The sequence below is a fragment of the Rattus rattus genome, chromosome 2 (genome assembly GCF_011064425.1).
Source record: "Rattus rattus isolate New Zealand chromosome 2, Rrattus_CSIRO_v1, whole genome shotgun sequence".
Lineage (NCBI taxonomy): Eukaryota > Metazoa > Chordata > Mammalia > Rodentia > Muridae > Rattus > Rattus rattus.
In genome coordinates this window covers 6,493,406-6,509,202 of record NC_046155.1, presented here as the reverse complement: position 1 = coordinate 6,509,202, position 15,797 = coordinate 6,493,406, and the positions used below count along the sequence as shown (strand labels likewise).

The 15,797-nt window shown below is 44.4% G+C and overlaps 1 protein-coding gene across 1 annotated transcript in view; it reads left to right on the top strand.

Annotated features, from left to right (window-relative positions):
* LOC116890839 (potassium voltage-gated channel subfamily KQT member 1) overlaps positions 1–15,797 on the top strand; it is a 159,932-nt gene that overhangs the window by 86,269 nt on the left and 57,866 nt on the right. Inside the window, exons 9-10 of the mRNA XM_032891367.1 lie at positions 1,431–1,544; positions 2,483–2,624. Of these exons, the coding sequence (XP_032747258.1) occupies positions 1,431–1,544; positions 2,483–2,624 (256 nt within the window). The remainder of the gene's footprint in view (positions 1–1,430; positions 1,545–2,482; positions 2,625–15,797) is intronic.

The following is a 15,797-nucleotide window of genomic DNA, read 5'->3' as shown; positions in this document are numbered from 1 at the left end:
TGCTGTGGTTCCTCCCATGGTGAGATGGCTCCCTGGGGAAGTACTCACAATTAGGATGATAGGGTGGGCACAGGAATGCAGCAGGACCATCACTCCTCATGCTGCTCCCAAGGAGAGCCATACTTGCAGGCTAGGGTGAGACCTGACCACGGCCACTTAGCCAGTCTGTACTCTGCTGGTCAGCCTTAGTTTCCTGAATTCTCTGATCTGGGCAGAACCCTGGGTGAGGGGCAGCCCTTCTCAAAGGCTGTTGCTCTCGTGGTCTTATCTAAGCTTCTAGCACAGTCCTCGGCCCCAATTTGTTCCTCTGATGCCTTTCCAGAACCATCTGCCTGGTCATGACAACAGCAGCCATGAGACCTACAGTTGCAGTTGTGTGCTTTCCCAGGCCTGGCTTGACCCTACAGATTTTCATTTTGGGAAAACCTTAAATTGGACACACTAACCCTCCTTGGCCACATTAACATAGCCAGGCAGTTCTTTAGTTCCTCAGCTGAGCACAGAGGCCACTGCTCCTTCAGAATCCATGCCCACAGTGGAAGACGTGCCAGGGAATTGGAAACACAGGCAACATGGGGTATGCTAGAAGGAGCTGCAGGCTGCATGAGGTATGGAGCTGGCTACATAGGGTATATGTGGGACATAAACCCTTAGAAGGGGCTCCAAACTGCCCCAGGTCATAGGCATCCATGCCTGAGTTTTGTGTCTACGCTAGGTTGCTATCATAGCATAGGCCTGTCCCTCAGAGGCCTTGTCAGCAGACAGAACTTTCAACTAACTTTACTTTCTCATGTGCATAGGGCTTATAGTGCCAAAGCCACCAGGATATGTCCCCATAAGAGGTTTTGGTGTTTGTTCCTTCCCCTCTCTTGCCCACTTGGCTCCTTCAGGCCCCTTTAGTGTCTTCCCCGGGTCATCTTGCTGTGATGGCTGTGGGGATGGGGTTTCCCTCTAGAATGTTGGCCAAGAGCTTCATCTGTAGTCATCAGAGACTCCTCATAGCCACAGGCTAGCACTTGAAATCCTGGGAGGCCTCACCACCCCACTGGTCCCTGGGGCTTGACTCCTCCACACCATGCTGGTACTCACAAAGACTTGGGCAGCCCCCTTCCACTGTCCTTCTCTGGGTAAAGTCTGGTTATCTAACTCTGTCTTAGTTGAGCATCTCTGTATGTCTGCGGCTCACTCAAGGCCTTCTTTGGGAGCAGCTCAGGTAACAAGCAAAGGCCTTGGCAGCATCTGAACTATGAGTGATAGTTAATGCACGAGGCAATCTCTTTCCTAGCTCTAGAGGGCCAAGTCTTGTCAGGGAAGGGGTCTTGGAATAAGCTGGGCCTGGAGCTCTCGGAGGAGTTGAAGATTCTTTGAGAGGTACCACTGAGTGGCTGGACTACTGACTCTTCCCCACCCCCTGCCCTGCCTGGTTTCAGACTGCATGGAGGTGCTATGCTGCGGAGAATCCTGACTCATCCACTTGGAAGATCTATGTCCGGAAGCCTGCTGGAGCCACACTTTGCTCTCCCCCCAGCCCCAAGCCTAAAAAAGTCTGTCATGGTAAGCAGACTCACTGGCCACCAGGATGGGAACTGCATATCAGCAGGTCAGGAAGCTGTAGAGTTGGTACATGAGACCCTGGCATTGCCACTCAGTGTTCTGCTCATTAGGGTGCCCACATCATTCTGAAGTCAGAGGAAGTCTATTCCATGCCTCATCCCTGTTGACTTCATTTCCTCCAGCCTTGGAGCCATATTGGACTGCCAAGACCAGGATATGATAGGTCTAAAGAGTGCTTCTGGAATAGGAGGGGCCAGCTCCATCAGCTGCTGGAAGGAAGCTCAGGAGAGGATCCCAGTGCTGGGCTTTCCTTACCGGGTAAAGCAGACAGAATAGGAAGGTATTGGACCTCTAGCCCACAGAGAGTCAAATTCTAACAGCTGTGGATAAAAGTCCTGCCATTTGCCTAGAGCTGTGAGAAAAAGGTTAGGGTTCTTCCATTTCCACTCACCTCCTTGAAAAGACAACCTTCCCAGCATCCAACTGTCATTGGACAATTGAACTTGATCTTTCCTCTCAGTGGCTTCACACAACTTGCTCCCCCACTTTCTCTGGGAGACCTCTTTAAGGAGGCTCCAGTGCCTGTAGTGTATCTCCCACCACATACTTTGCTGCCTTGGCCTTCTGCCCTACTGCCCTGGTGTATGCTTGCACATGTACTGGGTTTTTGTTTGCCTGCCTTTCTTAAGCTGTGGCTCATAGAGGGCCACACTGGGCCAAGCAACCCCCTGAACCCACCAGCAGCACCAGCACACTGAAGCCCATTTCACCAATGTTTGCAGGTACTGGAGCTCAACCCCCTGACCCAAGTTCCCTCAAGGGTACACATTTCAAGCCTGGACTCAGGACTCCACGGGTATTGTGGGGTTGGTTAAAAGATCTGGCAGACAGTGCTCAGGAACTGCCATTCCTCGTGTGGACTTTTTAGGTAAAGAAGAAGAAGTTCAAGCTGGATAAGGATAACGGGCTGAGTCCTGGAGAGAAGATATTCAATGTCCCTCACATCACTTGTGATCCCCCAGAGGATCGGAGGCCAGACCATTTCTCCATTGATGGCTACGACAGCTCAGGTAAGCAAACTCCCATGTGTGCAGGGGTAGAACACTCAGTGCTGACCCTGCAGAAGGGTCAACCTAGCTGTGGGGAGCTTCCATGCCACCTGTCCCTAGGCCTCCCCATATGTGTATGCTAAGGCCCTATAGCACATACACAATCACTTGCCTACCTTGGAGGCCCAAGCACGGCTTGAGGTCTCTGCTACTGGAAGATGGAAGGTAGATCAGACCTAGAAGCTTCTGGAGGCTTTGAAGCCATGTTTCCCTAGTCTTTCCCAGGTGTAATCACTACACAATCTGTTGAGAGGATGCCTTCAACTGGCTTAGAATGTCGAGGGTCAGCATGGCCTCACCTGGCCATGAGGGAAGGTTACATAGGTGTTCTATTTGCTGGGCTTCTCTTGTTAGCACCCAAGGTCTTTGTTTGAGAAATGGCTGTGGTGTCCTCTTGGAGGATTGCCCACTGATGGGGAAGCCCAGAGGTGACGGTGGTAGAGATGAAGCCTCTGCAGGCCCTGGAGGGCCGGAGGCTCGCTGGTGAAATCATGAGGGCATGTTGCATGGGCTCAGTGTTTTGATGGACACATATTTCTTATGCAGTCCTGGGTTTGTATGTAGTATCACCATCCTATATCCCTATTTCCTTCCTTCTATAGGGATTGGATGGGGCCAGGCTCATGGGACCTGGTGATAAGCTTGCAGGCCTGTGAAAGGTGTGCGTGTCTGGGCCCTTGTTAGTTTTGCCACTGTAAGGCCACAGTGAGGCTCTATAATACACACATGACAAGGGAACTCAGTGAGGTCAAGCATATTTTCCAGGGCATGGAGTGAGAATGTGACACGCTCCTAGAAGTGCCTCTGGGTCACCGGTTACAGAGCAGACAGGCTAAGGGCACTCTTTACCTACCCTTCCTCTGGAGTAGAGCTCTATCAGGAGACCACAGCAGGAGTGAAAGGTCTCCTTACCAGAGAGACTTCTCTGGAGGTACATGTGCTGTTTCCATTATCATGACATACTGTCAAGCATTATCCCAGGAGACAGGGCTCTGTGGGTCTGGGATTCTCACATCCCTGGTCCCAGGTGTGGCGTGTACAGTCTTGAGTTTATAGCATAGCCCTTGGGAGACAGCATAGGTGTCTGTAGAAGGGACTTCTCCTGTAGCTCTCAAATCTCTCTGAAAACTTCAGTGCTCGCCTCAGGGTGAATGACTCTAGCAGCTGTCTGTAACTCAAACTTGAATGGTTCTGGTCTTTTCCTTCCCCTGAAAAGTGTGGACATTGATATAGTGAGCTAGGCCTGGGATGTGACTCATGTCACCACATGATTTTTGCTCAGCATCTCCTTGGAAGTCCCTTACTCTGTCCTGCTGGCTATTTCCTCTCAAGACCGTGTGCTGAGGCAAATAGTCCAGACATCCGGCATTCATGGTTCTTCATCCTCTGACTCATCTGCTTACAGACTATATCACACAGTAGTTTCTCTTCCAGAGAATCTGGAGATGTCCTGAAGATGTACAAGAAGGTTCTATGCAGATGCTATGCCATCTTATCTGAGGGAACAGAGTATTCATGAATTGGGGGGAGCCTAGAAACCACACCTCCAAAGGCAGGGAGGAGAGGTCTTGCAAATATTCCTAACTTTCTTGCTAAGATGCAGTCCTGGGTGGAGGAGACATCTGATTGAAAGCACACACACACACACACACATACACACATACACACACACACACACATACACACATACACACACACACACACACACACACACATACACACACACACACACACACACACACACACACACAAAATAAAGATAGTTGGACCTTGGTACTTGAGGTCAGGGAAAGCCCTTTTTCCAGGGAGAGGTAGAAGCTTGAGCCAAAGGCACTGTGTTCAGCTTATTCCCCTCCCCTGCCCCTGCCCCTGCCAACTACTTGCTTGCTCCAACAATGATAGGTAACTCAGGGCCTAGTGCTGGTTCCTATGGTCCTGGTTTCTGCCATCAGAATCTTGCCTCTCACTCAAAACTGTTTGGTTTACCTTTAAGAGTCCCAGGCTCCATGGGAAGGCATCATTTGAGTGTCCTGTTGGGAATTGGACATCCCATTTCAGTATCCAGGACACCAAGAGCCATGCCCAGCCTCATGTGTCATGTGACCAGGTCTTGTTCCTGGCAGGAAAGAAACACTGATGTTGGACACTTGGTAGAGTGGGAACTAAGGGTTGAGACCAACAATGTGTGTGCAGCAGTGTCTCCTGAGTTGACACTCTGTCCCTCCACTCTGCTGTCATTTAGGTGTGTCTCTCCCTTCTCAGACTTCTTCCCAATGCCTAGGACCTGCCAGAATGTTTTGTGACTAAGTAGAATGTTCCAGGATCCACCAGAAACTTCCAGCTCATTGGCAGTTGTAAGGGCAGTTTCAGGTATAGCAGAGGGTGACCAACAGCATTGTTCCTCATCTTCTGACAAGTATCAGGGCCCCAGCCTACCAAGTCCAGCTTGTCCAAGAGCTGCTGATCTGTGTCCTGCGCCATTGTTCCCGCCACCACATCTTGGCAGGAGGGTGGGAAGTGTTCAAGAAAGAGGCCATGGCTGTTCTGTGCTCTTGAAGGCTATCCTAGGCATTCCGTCTGTCAGGACCCAGTCTGGGCCCCACTTTACTGAGCGCCAAGCTGCTACATCCTCATCAGATGGCATGGGGATTTGGCTCAGGGCTGGCCACATCTCCATGAGCCCCTGGGATATACTCCCCGCCTGCCCACTGGAGCGGGCACAAAGGGCAATTGTGCCAACAAATGCCCAGTGCCCCTGCAGCTCTGCTTCAGGGGTAGGACCATTGTCTCAATGCAAATAGGGGCTTTCTGCTAATGCTAATGGGCAGGTTGGGCGTGAGCAGAGGCGGCAGGGATGCAGCCCTGTGCCTGCCCAGGAGAAGCATCACTCGATGTTTTCTGAATACGGGGCAGCAGTGTCCCTGCCGTCCATTCAGCCTGCTTAGTGTTATGAAGTCCGCAGTGATGTCTGTGGCATGTTAATGAGGTGCACGAGCAGAGAAAGCAGCACTGCTTGTGGAATGCTCCCACACCGTGCTGTCTCTTTCTGTTAATGAGATAAGTCAGCCTAGTCCAGAGCGTCCAGATTTTAGAGACTGAACCACTGGTCTGGCCTCTCTGAGGACCTGGGGCAACCCCTACTTCACAGGTTACCTGATACATCCAAGTCTCCTTACCCAAGAGGCTCTTGGGAATCTTGAGCACTCTGGCATGGAGACGAGGTGCTAATCCCGGGCGGGGAGGGAGGGATGCCATCACTGGGAAAGCCCCAGAGTGCCTGCTCCCACGAGGCAGATCCCAAGCAGTCACACTGACTTTTAGTGCCAGGCCAAACCAGGACTTGGACCTCATCTGTGTGTGTGAGAACTATGAAGCCATCATCTTGTCCTTGCAGAGGACACTCACCTGTTCATGGTGTGCAAAAATCCACCTGCACACTGTCCTGTCAGTGTATGCTGGGTATAAGTGAGCTGCAGTGCTGGTCCCAACTAAAGATGATTAACAGAGGCTCAGAATTATGCAGAGATCTCCCAAGAACGCATGTGTCATAGGACACTCTACTAAGTTCTCCTAAGAGATGTGTGCAGGTGTATTGGACTGGTGGAAGCAGGGAAGGGAAGGGATCTTTTTGTGGTAGCATCAGGGCTCAGACTACCCTGCAGTAAAAATGGGTCTGTGTCCCCTAAAAGAAGCACTGTGAAAAGCAGAAATGACTCTACTCCTCCCTCAAAGGCTCACCACTCTTGCCAGGATCTTGTGCCTTTAGTGGGGACAGAAACAATGCTAACAGCTTAGAGAGGGTTCAGTGGACCATCTAGGCCTGAGAAGCATTGTCTCTCTTGGAGGATTCAAGCCACATGCCATTCAACTTACTAGCATCCAAGAGGGATTGACATCCAGGTTCAAGGAAGAAGTGCAGAGAAAGGCCCAGGGTCCTAGTTGATGGAGAAGCCAAGTTCAGGCCCAAAGAACCTGACCCTAGTAACTTACTGCTGCTATTCATAGGAATCTTGAGGACTCACTGTAGGCCTAGTGGGCATCTCAACACTAGCAGCCACTGCTCAGTGATGGAGTGGGTACGTTATATGCAGAGATACCACTGTGGGTGAGGCTTGATTGTTCCCACCTATGCAGTAGGTCTGCTAATGTGTGTCAAGCAGCATCTGTGACTTCCAGTTCACAAAGCTGTCACAGAAGTGCTCGCTGGATGCACGCTACTCCAGTCCAGGCTGGGTGTGAATTTATGGCCCCCACAGGATTATATTTTAAATGTGCTACTGACTGTTGTTTCATGGACCCATCTCTTGCTCCATGACATCTGGTTGTGTTCTAGGTACTATCAAACTCCCACTTACACACACACACATAGAGGCACACACACAAATACACATACATATATGCACACATGCACACACATGCTCACATATACTTGTGAGCATACATACAGACACATACATATGTACACTCATGTACACACACAAATACACATACACATAAGCACACATGTACACATATACATATACTTGTGTGCATACACATACACATGTACACTCATGTACACACACACACACACACACACACACACACACACACACACCCCTCCTGGAAGGCGTTGCCAGTGTTTTGATTTTATCTTTTTACACTGTCCTCATTAGCTGTTCACATTGCTACCAGGGTGAACCTCTGAGGCTTGCTTGCAGATTTAGCTGGCCCTCCTTCTTCCTGAAGTCTAGGCTTCCTCAAGGGATGGTCGTGGTGAGCATTCAACTGCAGCTGGACTGCATTTTTTAATTGTGTACTTGCTCCTAGATGATGATTCAGTTGGGGAGAAAGATACACAGGAGCATCTCTTTGTTCATGGCCTACCTTTTCACTCCTGGTGACTCTGAAAATTCTTCTTTGAGTTTAGGTTACCTAAATTGTGATGTATTAATGTGGTGGATTTTTTTTTTTTTTAAATCACGGTTTGTGCTACTGACTCTTGAATCTGAGGGCTTATGTCTTTCGTCAAGCAAGCAAAGTGGTGACCATATCTACCGGAAACCGGGTGTATACATCTGCTTATGTGTGGAGGCCAGAGGACAACTTTGGTATCATTCTCAGAAACATTGTCTCCTCCTTGGAGATGGACTCTCTCATTGGCCTAGAGTTCATTAATTAGGCTAGACTGGCTGCCGGTCAGTGAACCCCAGGAATCCTGTTATCTCTGCTTCCACATTGCTGGAAATGCAAATACATGCCACCACACCATACATTTCTATATCAGTTCTGGAGATAAAACTAAGGTCCTGGTGAAGCTAGCCATTTACAGACTGAACTATCTTTCAAGCCCCCATGCCCCTTCTAGAATCTTCTGTTGGACCATCTCAGCTTGGCCTTGGCTATCTCATGACCTTCTCAGGCTATCCATACTGTTGCTGTTGCTAACTGCAGGTGTGTCTCGTCCACTGCCTTACCCAGCCACTGAGACAGTCCTTTTAATCACCATCTATTTTCTCATGTCTGTGCATCCTTACAGGGAGCTTTAAATCAGCTTGGTTTTAGCACCTTGTACCTCTCTCATATTTCACATCACTACTATTAATTTTGAACTTATGTGAACATGTTTATTTTTGCAGCATCTATTGGATATTACAACATCTGCAGTGCTTGTGGTCTAATTACTCTTGTTCATAGTAGCTTTTTTTTTCTTTTCTTTTTTTCGGAGCTGGGGACCGAACCCAGGGCCTTGTGCTTGCTAGGCAAGCGCTCTACCACTGAGCTAAATCCCCAACCCCCGTAGTAGCTTTTTGTCTATAAGGTTCGTGGGCTAAAGAGCACATTACTCACAAATAGGATAGCCCAGGGAACACGATCAGGGTCTTTGGGGACTCAAATTTACACAGGATTGTGTAGAGAGTCATGCATTGGGAGTAGAGACTTATGTCTTGGGAAGCAGGCCTCTGTCAAGCAAGGACCTTTGGTTTTACACACCAGGAAGGACAGACCAAGACAAGTGAATCTCCTTCATTTCCCTGCCCACAATGTGTGGGCTTTTTCATTTGCTTTGTTTATGTTTCTCTTGAGTCTACTCTTTTGCAGCCTCCATAGGGTCTAGTTCTACACTGGGGGGTAGGGGGTGTGGTTCTCAGTTACCGATTTTTGTCTCATGAAGATTCCAGACTCACCTCCTTTCTTTAGGGACCATCAGATTCCACATGTGACTACTCAGCTAAGCTAAGTCCCAGGCCAGCTGTTCCAGGCTGAATGTGTTCTGCCCAGCTGCACCTGCTCTGTTACCAGCCCTCAGGACTGATTCCAGTGCCATTTTTATCAGGTGATCCCAGAGGTACATGCAAGGCATGTGTTCCATTTCCACAAGCTCACCCAGGGACTTGCAGGGAGTGGATTTTTAGGACAGAGGGTCTACTTGTTGCTAGACACAGAAACTAACTCTCTGTGTCAGGACCAGAGACTGTTATCTGCAGCAGACTTAGAAACTCATTTCTAAGTACTGTGGGCCGTGTTGACTATAGTGAGGTCCTGGAATCCCTAACAGGCACTCGTGTTACTATGGGCAGGTGGTTTATAGATTAGCCTTGGGGAGCTCCCAAGTGTGAGGCCAGTGCCAGCTGCAGAGGTAAGCGCAGCTCTTCTGTGACTTCTAACCATGCTGCATCAGAGCCACCAGGGTGGAGGAGCCAGGCCTGACTAGGATAATAGTTGGCCTACTGCTCTTTGTGCCACTTCAGCTATGTTCTGGGCCTCAGAGATGTACAGCCCAGGACTTAATGGAAACTTCTAACAATCCTCTCAGTTGTCACAAATGACTCACAGCAGCCTCAGTGTCCTGAGGAAGTTGGTCAGGACTTTTGGGTTAGAGAACCTCCCTCACAGATGGGACGTAGGCTCTGGTGAGACCAATAGGAAGGTTGGCCATAGCTTCTTGGGTAAGTTCTGAATCAGGTTCTTATCAGCACTCACACCTGGCCTCTCACTTCTATCGCCAGTGTCCTGATGACAGAGTGGGCGCACCCCCACTCTGATGACTGCCATCCCTGGGTTGGGTCCACATTGACTGCTCAGTTTTAATCCTGCTTTTATCTGCTTACTGTGACATGAGCATTAATGCCTGTCATTTTAAATTCTTTTGAAACTGGTTTGTGTTGTTTCTAGGCAAATATTTATGCCAATAATTTTGTGGCGTTCACCTGCTGCACAGACTCTGCAAACTAGTTTGAATCTGATGGGAAAGTGACCTATGAGCTTTACAATTTTTTTTTTGTGAGAAATATATTCAGTACTTTACTCTTTTGAATAATTCTGCTTCTGGCATTTAAACTTATTCTGTTGAAGAAGAAATAAAGTCCCCAGTTGGTGGCTATTTAGAAAAATAATGATGAAAATAATTGACATCAGATCCTACAACATATATGTAAAGCACCTAAATTATTGGTGACTAATTATTCTGTTTTAATTATAGGAGGGGGCATATGTACACAAATGCAGGTGCCTGCATAGGGTAGAGGTATCAGATCCTCTGGAGCCGGAGTCACAGGAGTTGTAAGCTACCCTGTGTAGGTGCTAAGAACCAAACTAGAGTCCTCTGTGTGAACACTATGCTCTCCTCACTGCTAAGCCATCTCTCCAGCTCCATGCGTTGGTGTTTCTTAAAGCAACTTACAACTAAGAACAGGAAAATAAAAGGGAGAAGGAAAAAAATCTATAAGTAGCTTTGTGGATTTTAATGCCTCTATTATTAGAGATGATACTGTTGGACACAGAAATGTAGATCTGAACAATACTTTGGATCATGTTGACTTAATTAATGCTGGTAGAGAACAGCAGGATAAACATGGCTGCCAGCTACACAGAGAGCACATGCCAGGGCAGACTATATTTCTGAGCTCTGAAAAAACTTCATAAACTTAAAGTTACTCAAGTCATATGTTTTTTTTTTTACCACAAAAGAATTAAATTAAAAATCAATTAAGAAGATGGCAAATTCTGAAATATATGGAAAATAAAGAACATGTCTTTGAATAGCACAGGGTCAGAGAAGAAATCTAAAGGAACAGCGAGTGTTTTAAATCAAATGAAAGTGAAAACACAACATGCTTTCATTTATAGGGCACTGCTAAAACAGTTCTTAGAGGACCGTACAGCACCGTGCGAGCACTTCAGAGAAGGCCTCATACTGGGAACTATAAAACAGCTAAATAAACCAAAATAGGTAGACTGAAGGAAAATAAGAATTTGCGAGGGGAGTAGGAAACTAAAAACAGGAAAAAATAATGAAACCAATGCTGATTTTTTTTTTAAGCCAGGAAAATCAATAAGTGACTAACCAGATAGACCAAAGAGCAAGAGTGATGTCGCAACTTGTCAGTGTCAGAAGTGAGATACTCAGCTCCATACAAATGACAGGTCTTAAAACCACAAAACTATCCTGTGCAGCAGTTTGTTACTAAATTCTACAGCTTAGGGGAAATGGAAAATTTCTTGGGAAAGGTAAAATGCCGAGAGATGTAAGGCAGCTATATACCATGGATTCCCCCTCCCCCCCTCTATCACACACACACACACACACACACACACACACGTGTGCACGCACACACATATGTATATATAAGTATATATATGCACACATATATATGTATATATATACACACATATGCACACACACATATACACATACGTACATATATGAGAAGCATACTTCCGGACCATGTTGTTTCCTGATGAATCCTGCCATATGTCTAACAAAAAGCAAAATTTAGATAGTTTCTTTTAATGGAGGGAATTATTTTACGTTCCAAGACCAGCATTGCGCTGATAGGAAACCCAGCCAAAATCATTATAAAAAGGAAAAAGTAGATAAATATCATTTGTAAACACAAATCCAAAAGTTTTAAGCAAAAAATCAATTAGGGTTCAGGTATACAAAGTTAGTTTGAATTCAATTAGTAAAATGAAACATAATAAATGACAAAAGGTAGCCATATTTATTTCAGAAGACATAGAGAACGTACTTGACAAAAATCTAGCAAAGATTAATTAGAAAGTAATAAAAAGAATAGGAGCTTCCTTAGGCTGAAACAGGTTATTGACAAACCCTGCAGTTAACATATTCAATGCAAAATACCTGTTTTCCCCATAAGTCAGGAATACAAACACCTGGTCAGATTTCTATTCAGCATTAAGTTGGAGATGCTTGACTTTGGAATAAGGTAAGAAACGGCAAGTTGGAAAAGAAATGAAACTGGCAGTATTTGTAGATTTCTTGGTTATCTGTATAGAAAAGCTGATGTTTCAGATTGGCCACTGGAATATAGGGATTCAGTACAGTTGTGGATACATGGTAGCTCTGCAAAAGACAACTCTACTTCTAAATTCTACTACACATAATGTAGAATTGAAAACGTTTAAATACTCCTCTGAGTAGCACTAAACATGTGAAACATTTAAATGCATCTGACAAAAGAGCTCTCCTTTTGAACCTATATAACTATGTTGATGAAACATCAAGAAAAATATAGATACATGTTAAGTTCACATATTAGGTTCAATATTGATTTCTAAATTCAGTATAAAGCCAGTCAAAGACCAGCATGCAGATAGCCTAGAATAACAAAGTGACTTTAAACATGAACAAGGTTTGAGGATTAACACCAAATGTATGTCAGCATAAAAAGTAAGTAGGTAGTGGGGAGACTGGATCAGGTAGGCATTCATATTTATTATAGGTGTTTTTTAACCCACATGTGAAGGTTATGCATTGTTTTGTTTTGTTCTGTGGGGAGAAGACAAGATGGAAAAACTGGATAGCCATTTCAAACAAATGGTCATAGAACTGAATTCAAAGGCTAAAACTTACAATACTATAGTTAAGGCTGTTTTTGACTCAGCATTAAAAGCATGTGAGCAATAGGAACAAACTGGTCAACCAGGCTTCTCAAGCAAGCTTTTTGAAAGCTACAATGAAAAAGACAGATATTGAAAGAAAGTATTCTTTGTCCTTTTGTTCTCTGCATGTGCATGTGGAGTTGTGCATGTCCATGCAGAGGACAAGTGATGGCTGTCTTTTTTTATGGCTATCTTCTTTTCCTCAAGCAGCCTCTCACTGAATTGGAAGTTCAGTGTTTCAGTCAGACTGGCAGGTCAGAAAGCTCCCAGAATCTGCCCTTCCATCCCCAATGCTAGGATTACAGTTAATGTGCATCATGCCATAGCGTAGATACTGGGGATTTGAACACCAGTTTCCACGTTTGCACATCAAGCATTGTTGTCCAACTGAGTCACTATCCCAAACCTCAAAATATTTTAAAATCAGATACCTGATACCTAATAAAGAACTTCTATTTAGAATATGTGATGGATACTTTAAACTGAAAACTAAGACAAGTAACACATTGCACAAATGGATAAATCGATTAAACCAATACTACACGGCAAGGAAGACATATAGCGAAGCATGCAAGGCAATGCTCAGCATCATTAGTTAGTGGAGAAATGCACAAAGGTAGACTCTACTCCGTAACTACTAACTGCCTAAAATGGAGGAGACTGACCAGGTATTGGTGAGGATATGAAAGAACTCAACCAGTTGTATGTCATATTGTGGTCACAGTGATTCAGGAACACTGGAAAACAGTTGTTTAATGGTCTCTCTTCCCTCTCCCTCTCTCTTCCTCTTCTCTTCTCTTCTCTTCTCTTCTCTTCTCTCTCTCTCTCTCTCTCTCTCTCTCTCTCTCTCTCTCTCTCTCTCTCCCACACACACACATACACACACACAAAACATTCCAAGTCCAGTCAACATTTGAACAGAGATTTCCCCCGCAAAGTTGTTTGTGTCTATACAATGGAATACTACTCAGAAATACAAAGGAATGAACTATTGATACACCTAACGTGGATGAATCACCAAGCAATTACAGTGAGTGAAAGAAGCCAGACAAAGAGTTTATACTGTCGTCTTCTGTTACCACAGCACTCTAGAAAATGAAGTCTAACTTAGAGTGACAGAAAGGTCAATAATTACCGAGGGGTGGAGCAGTGGTAGGGGAAGTCCAAAAGGGCAAGAGGAAGCTCCTGGGAGCACTGGATATGCTCATTACCTTAATTGTGGCAGCGATTTCAACGCATGTCAAAAGTTACCAAATCCTACAATTTAAACACGTGCCTTTTATTATATTCCAGCTGTACCTCAGCAAAGCCAGTAATAGAATATATAAAATTTGCACAGCAAAAAAAAAAAAACCACCAAAAATAAAATTTAAGCAGTAATATGGGGAGTGGGGGTGGAGTTGCCACCCATAATGTAGGCACAGAGTGAATTATTTTCATCTATTTTTTCAAAGCTCTTTATATTGAGAAGATGAGAGACTTAAAAAAAAAAAAAAAAAAGGAAATGCTACTGATTCCAGGGTAAAAAAGATGCCAGACTGGTTCACTTACGATAGAGTGCAAATACAAGCAAGGGTTGTTTCTTCGATTAAGTAAGACACCAATAATACTTCATGGGTGTGTATATAGGGAAACAGCCTTAGTTATTGACGTTGGAAGAAAAAAAATGGATCCAATGTCAGTGGATTTCTAAAGTAAAACTGTACACAATTTTCAACTCTTCTATGAATTGATTCTGTACATTTGTCTGGAGATACTGATGGCTATGATTGCTATGTAGCAAAACAATGTGAATTGCTAATATATCCATCTAATGAAGGTCTGCTTATTCGATGAGGATCTATCAGTCATTAAAACTATGAGAATGGCTTCCCCTGCCCCCCTGCAGTATGAAGGACAGCCCTGATATCTGATCCCTCAAGTTACAGAATCTCTTGGCTCAGCAGAGTATGACAGGTTCCACCATGCCTTTGTGAATGGTGTCATGGATCTGTCTGCTAGTGTTCTAAAACAGTTGAAAACATCAGAACTATGGTCTCTTTAAAGTGGCTGGCAGGATAGTTCAGTGAGTAAAGATACCTACTGCCAAGCCTGATGACCTGAGTTTGATAACTGGGATCTACATGTTGGAAAGAGAACTAATTCCTACATGTTCTCTTTTGGCCCCCACACACATGCTGTGATGTGCACCCACCACCACCACCCTGCATGCACATGTGCTCACATGCACACGCACATACAATAAGTGTAAAATCTTTTAAATTTGCACAGAACAAAATTGCATAACCATCTGGACCTAATACAAAATCGTAATTGCTTTTAAAAAGTCTTTTCTGTGGTAATGTATTCCAAATTAGTTTAGTGCATGCTTTAAGGGATAATTTATTCATTGCTATGTAATTTCCTGAAGCATTTCAACTGTGTTGACACTTGGTAGCAGCTAATTTTCTTTCAGTAGTTTATGCTCTTTTCTATAAATTTTTCTTGCCTGTGCCTTTATAGTTTTGCTTTTTTCTTAGTCAAGTTCATGAGTGAGTAATTTAGCTATTCTGTTAATTATTAAAATATTATGTTTATTATCTTATCAGAAAATTACCTTTGTCTATATTTGTTTTCTTCTTAGTCATCTTGAGCCACAATATCTATTAATTCCATCTTCCTAATTATCTTTAATTTATGTGTTTTCTTTTTAAACTTAATTAAGGGTAATATTTAGTTCACTAATTTAAAGTCCCTTTACCAAGAGACATTTGAAGAGCTATAAATTTTCCTCTGATCACAGCTTTAGCTGTGATATGTAGGGCTTAGTATGAAATATGACCCATTTCATTGCCTTTTTTGATAATTTTTGTGTTTCATTTTTTTCTCTTTAATCTAGAGTTCTTTTTAAATGTTTGCTTAATTTTTAAGCAATAAATTTTTATCACTGTTATTTATTTTTCGTTTAATAGGCTTACAGTGAAAGGATGCAGTCTGTGAAGGCTCCAGTTTTCTTAAAAGAGCTCCTTTGCAGATCAAAGTCTAAAAATAAGACTTTTGTAATTTGTAATTTGTAGCTTGGGATATGACCTGTTTCACATACCTAAGTTAAAAACACACCTTCTTTATTTGAGGGGCTCAGGTTTGTTTGTATAAACAGATAAAATACATGACGATGGATTATACATCCATTTATACTTACTTATTTATTTAATTAGTTGGGTCTTTTTTCCCCTCTATTCACTTCACCCCAACTTAATACATCTAAGT